Below are 5,038 nucleotides of genomic sequence, written 5' to 3'. Positions count from 1 at the left end.
ATTTTCAGAAAACCGTCAGGATTTAGAAGACATTTAGTAGAAATCCTCAGGTCTAAAGTGTGTTGTTGATCCATGATGGAACTCACCTCACCATGATCACCTCACCTCACCATGATGTAACTCACCTCAACGTACATGAACTGCAGGGTGAGTGCAGACTTCCCCACACCTCACCTCACCATGATTTAACTCACCTCATCGTACATGAACTGCAGGGTGAGTGCAGACTTCCACACACCTCACCTCACCATGATGTAACTCACCTCATCGTACATGAACTGCAAGGTGAGTGCAGACTTCCCCACACCTCACCTCACCATGATGTAACTCACCTCATCGTACATGAACTGCAAGGTGAGTGCAGACTTCCCCACACCTCACCTCACCATGATGGAACTCACCTCATCGTACATGAACTGCAGGGTGAGTGCAGACTTCCCCACACCTCACCTCACCATGATGTAACTCACCTCATCGTACATGAACTGCAGGGTGAGTGCAGACTTCCACACACCTCACCTCACCATGATGTAACTCACCTCATCGTACATGAACTGCAAGGTGAGTGCAGACTTCCCCACACCTCACCTCACCATGATGTAACTCACCTCATCGTACATGAACTGCAAGGTGAGTGCAGACTTCCCCACACCTCACCTCACCATGATGGAACTCACCTCATCGTACATGAACTGCAGGGTGAGTGCAGACTTCCCCACACCTCACCTCACCATGATGTAACTCACCTCATCGTACATGAACTGCAAGGTGAGTGCAGACTTCCCCACACCTCACCTCACCATGATGTAACTCACCTCATCGTACATGAACTGCAAGGTGAGTGCAGACTTCCCCACACCTCACCTCACCATGATGGAACTCACCTCATCGTACATGAACTGCAGGGTGAGTGCAGACTTCCCCACACCTCACCTCACCATGATGTAACTCACCTCATCGTACATGAACTGCAGGGTGAGTGCAGACTTCCACACACCTCACCTCACCATGATGTAACTCACCTCATCGTACATGAACTGCAAGGTGAGTGCAGACTTCCCCACACCTCACCTCACCATGATGTAACTCACCTCATCGTACATGAACTGCAAGGTGAGTGCAGACTTCCCCACACCTCACCTCACCATGATGGAACTCACCTCATCGTACATGAACTGCAGGGTGAGTGCAGACTTCCCCACACCTCACCTCACCATGATGTAACTCACCTCATCGTACATGAACTGCAGGGTGAGTGCAGACTTCCCCACACCTCCGCTGCCCACCATGATCACCTTGTGGAGAACCAGAGAGCTCTGGTTCTTGTTCTTCCCGGAGGCCATGTTGTTTCTGCTGCTCTGAGAAAATACCTTTAAAAAGTAACACATCAACAGAACAGTAAGTTCTGACACAGTTTCACAGTTTCCATGAATTAACAGAAAAATAACAAGAATCTGCATCCTGTGTGTTTGATTTTAGCCTACCTTACTATAAGGGCTTTAAGCAACTAGTGGACTATTCAACTAGTCGACTAGTATATCCACTGTAAATCCACTACCTTGTTGGTACTAAATAAGAAAAAAATGCAAATATATTTTTTGTAGGCCTCAAGATCAGGTAGATTATAGTTATAGTCACCAATCTACACAGTTTTTAACTCATCGATTGCGCAAAACGCTCTAAAGCGTTTTATTAATATCGAACGCCGTCTGCGCATAACGCTCTAAAGCGTTTTATTGGTTTTTTTTATGATTAATGTGCTTCATATTTATACGCGCCCGGACAACATAGAAAGTAACACCGATGTCTCTAGGAAGGTCCGTTAATGTGATCCGGGAGTTAAAAGCCCCCCCCTCCTGAAAAGAGGTCTGGTCTATGCTGCATGCCGTATCCATTACGACGTACTGGAGGCGGCCTCGCCGGCATGCACGGCATAGACCAACGCAGATGTCAAGGGGATCTAAAATGGAGGTACCCATGCTAGTGTGTGTGTGAATACACTTGATTCCCCTCCCCTCCTGTTTCTACATGGTTTCTCCCGAGGCAGCAATGTAGGCCCCCCCCTCTTCGTTTCGGATCGTCGCATTTCAGTTTCAGTCCCCCCCCCACTCACTTACCCACTGTGGCTGTGCCTCGAACTGCCTTTCACCGCTGCTTCGTCCTCTCATTCTCGGAAAGAAATAGCCCTCTGCCCGACGTTACTAGGAGAGATCACCGCCGTGGAACCCCCCCCAGGCCCGCGTTGTGATCGCTTTGCATCTCTCTCATTCTCGGAAAAAGGATATAACGCCTCCAACTGCAACCGCCGCTTCGTCCTCTCATTCACTCGGAAAAATAGCCCTCTGCCCGACGTTACTAGGAGAGATCACCGCCGTGGAACCCCCCCCAGGCCCGCGTTGCGATCGCTTTCCACCTCGTCCTCTCATTCTCGAAAAAAGAGAGCCCTCTGCCCGTATATAAGAATAATCTGCAACGGTCGCCATGTCATAATGATACGCGAAACGAATGACGTATTATGAGAGAGATGATCAACTGGCCGCTTTATATGTCTTGACCACCCATGTTTGGGCAAATAAGCCCGTATAGCGATTCTCGACTCGACACCGTGGATCACCATTAGCCATAGAGCCTTCGCCAGGCAACACTATCCGTACTCCGTAGTGTGGTTGTAACCGACTTTTTATTCATTATAATTGCAGTGATAAGACCGCAATGAAGGCGTCTGCGACGTAATCGACCCGTTTGTAATGTACAGTATAACGAATACACATTGATTAGAGTCTCTCTCTCTCCTCCTTTCCACCGCTTATCTCTCCTGAGGTTCTTTGCCCCAGAACATGTCCAGACATGTCTGTCAACAACGACTAACGTGTCTCACCGTTACACAATACACTATAGTTCTGAAACGATCGGAAGGTAGACTGCCTGGTACACTGATCAAGACATGTGTTGCCCCCCCTGTTACTGAGACAATTTCAGATATGTCTATAGTATGTACATGTCGCTATATGCCTTGTCTAAAATACTATTTTTCAGAGAGGATTTCAGAGAATGAAGGACCTGAAGAACTATTATTCACAAAATAAGGCCTATAGCGACATGTACATAATATATACCGTATGAAACAGAAGACTCTCTGCTTTCATAAGAAAAAAACTAATACTGTAATAATAATAAAAATCACACCCCTGTGAAGTGAGCAGTGCAATGTTGCACAACATTGCACTGCTCACTTCACAGGGGTGTGATTTTCATTATTATTACAGTAGAAGTAGACATTCAGGGCTTTCATTCAGTGTGTAGTATGTATATGATATTATTTGTGTTCATTTTTATATCTGTCTGTCAATGTCTGTCAACTTCAACCTTCCATATCTCTGCTGTTTTTTCAAAAGAGCAGCGTGCAGCGAAAAGCAGGTTTTAGAAAAAGGTCAATATCTCCAGAATGGAAGATGGTAGAATCATATTTTTTTTTTTAAATTGAAGTGGACTAGTTTGGCGTTCTTTTGATTTATGCGATGTGCGATGTGCTATAAGAGGCCCCTCGCTGTGGGCCCCTAAAAAGTTAAAAAGTCCAATGTTAATCGTGTAGCACAAGCAATCCTGAGTAGAATTTCAACAGTTAGCAATCAATGTGTTAAATGTACAAATATATATATTTTTACATAATAGGTAGTTAAACAACTAGTCAACTAGCAAACTAAACAACTTGTCAACTAGTAAAAATTACTAGAAGTGAATGCCCTACCTTACAGCCCCCCCCCCCCTTCTGCTCTGTGAAAGACAAAGCAAAGAGAGAAATAGACTGACTCTCATACATGATCCTCCAAAAATATAAAATACAAATACAAATACAAAAAGGAAAAAACTGCCTTGTTGACTTTATTTTTTTTGCTAGAGTTTTACTTTAAAAAGTAACAAATCAACAGAACAGTATATTCTATTAGTGGACAGGTGGTTCTGAGCAGGAGACAGTTTCCATGAATTAACAGAAAAAGAACAAGAATCTGCACAAGGTGCGTTTGATTTTAGCCTACCTTACAGCCCTCCCTCGGTATCTCCTCTGTGTACTGTCAGCCCCTCGGCCTCGGCCCAGCAGGTATCTCCTCTCCTCTCCTCTCCTCTCCTCTCCTCTCCTCTCCTCTCCTCTCCTCTCCTCTCCAACACTTGATGAGGACGACAAGAGCCTTTGGAATCTAGGAGGAGGAAAACGCACAAACACACGCCACGGAAATGAGGATTAGTGTGGCTGACATTTTGATGGATGTAATAATATCCAACTTTAGTGTAATGGCAACTGTAACCTCATCCAGCCACGGATTGTGATACCTGATCTAACTAGAGAACAGATGACAGTGAAGTGTCAATTTAAGCCCATTTTAATAATCAGGGCTGCACATAAGCGGTGCGCCAGTGCGCATGCGTCGTCAAAATTAAAAATGCGCTGTCAATCAAGCGCCGGGAAGCGCTTCTGTACCAACAGCGGGGGCCGACCAGAATGATTATTATGGCCAGAATACTAGTAAATTCTGTGGCGAGAGCATTTCCCACCGACTGTTGTTGTGGGGACTAATTGTGGGGGGAAATAAATAAATAACACAAAAAAGCAAACTGCAAAATCTGACTAAATGAGAGCATTCCGGAGCCCGGCCTCTTTATAGTCTGTTTTAAAAGCTTGGCAACTTTTTTAGTTCTGCTGATGGGACATCATTTCATTTGATTTAGCCGTTCAAACATGACATGCCTGCACAACGCTGGCTGTGGGATAACGGAGATGCATGCATTTCCGTATTGTGTTTGTCGGGAAAGCAAAACAAGGAAATTAGATACTATCTCACACCGTCTTGACATTTTACTGTGGGCTACAATTTGATCTGAAAATGATCCTAGAATTGTGTGCTAATGACCCATGAGTTTATTCATTTATTGGTAATTATTCGGAATTAGATAAGATCCATTTTTATTTATATAATGTAGCTACTGTAGCACCTTTTTCAAAAGTAATACAACAGCCTACTCTACTGTATATGCCTTACAT

General features: G+C 44.7%; 1 protein-coding gene across 1 annotated transcript in view; it reads right to left on the bottom strand.

Moving 5' to 3' along the window:
- Positions 1-215, bottom strand: part of LOC310871645 (ras-related protein O-RAL-like) — a 6,558-nt gene extending 6,343 nt beyond the window's left edge. The window contains exon 1 of the mRNA XM_083783263.1: positions 195-215. Coding sequence (XP_083639389.1) covers positions 195-199 — 5 coding nt within the window. The 5' untranslated portion in view covers positions 200-215. The remainder of the gene's footprint in view (positions 1-194) is intronic.
- Positions 216-5,038: the final 4,823 nt, after the last annotated feature.

This window comes from Protomyctophum parallelum (genome assembly GCF_964188405.1).
Source record: "Protomyctophum parallelum genome assembly, chromosome: 15".
Lineage (NCBI taxonomy): Eukaryota > Metazoa > Chordata > Actinopteri > Myctophiformes > Myctophidae > Protomyctophum > Protomyctophum parallelum.
Note: the sequence above shows the minus strand (reverse complement) of the source record. Positions and strands in the feature narration are given on the sequence as shown.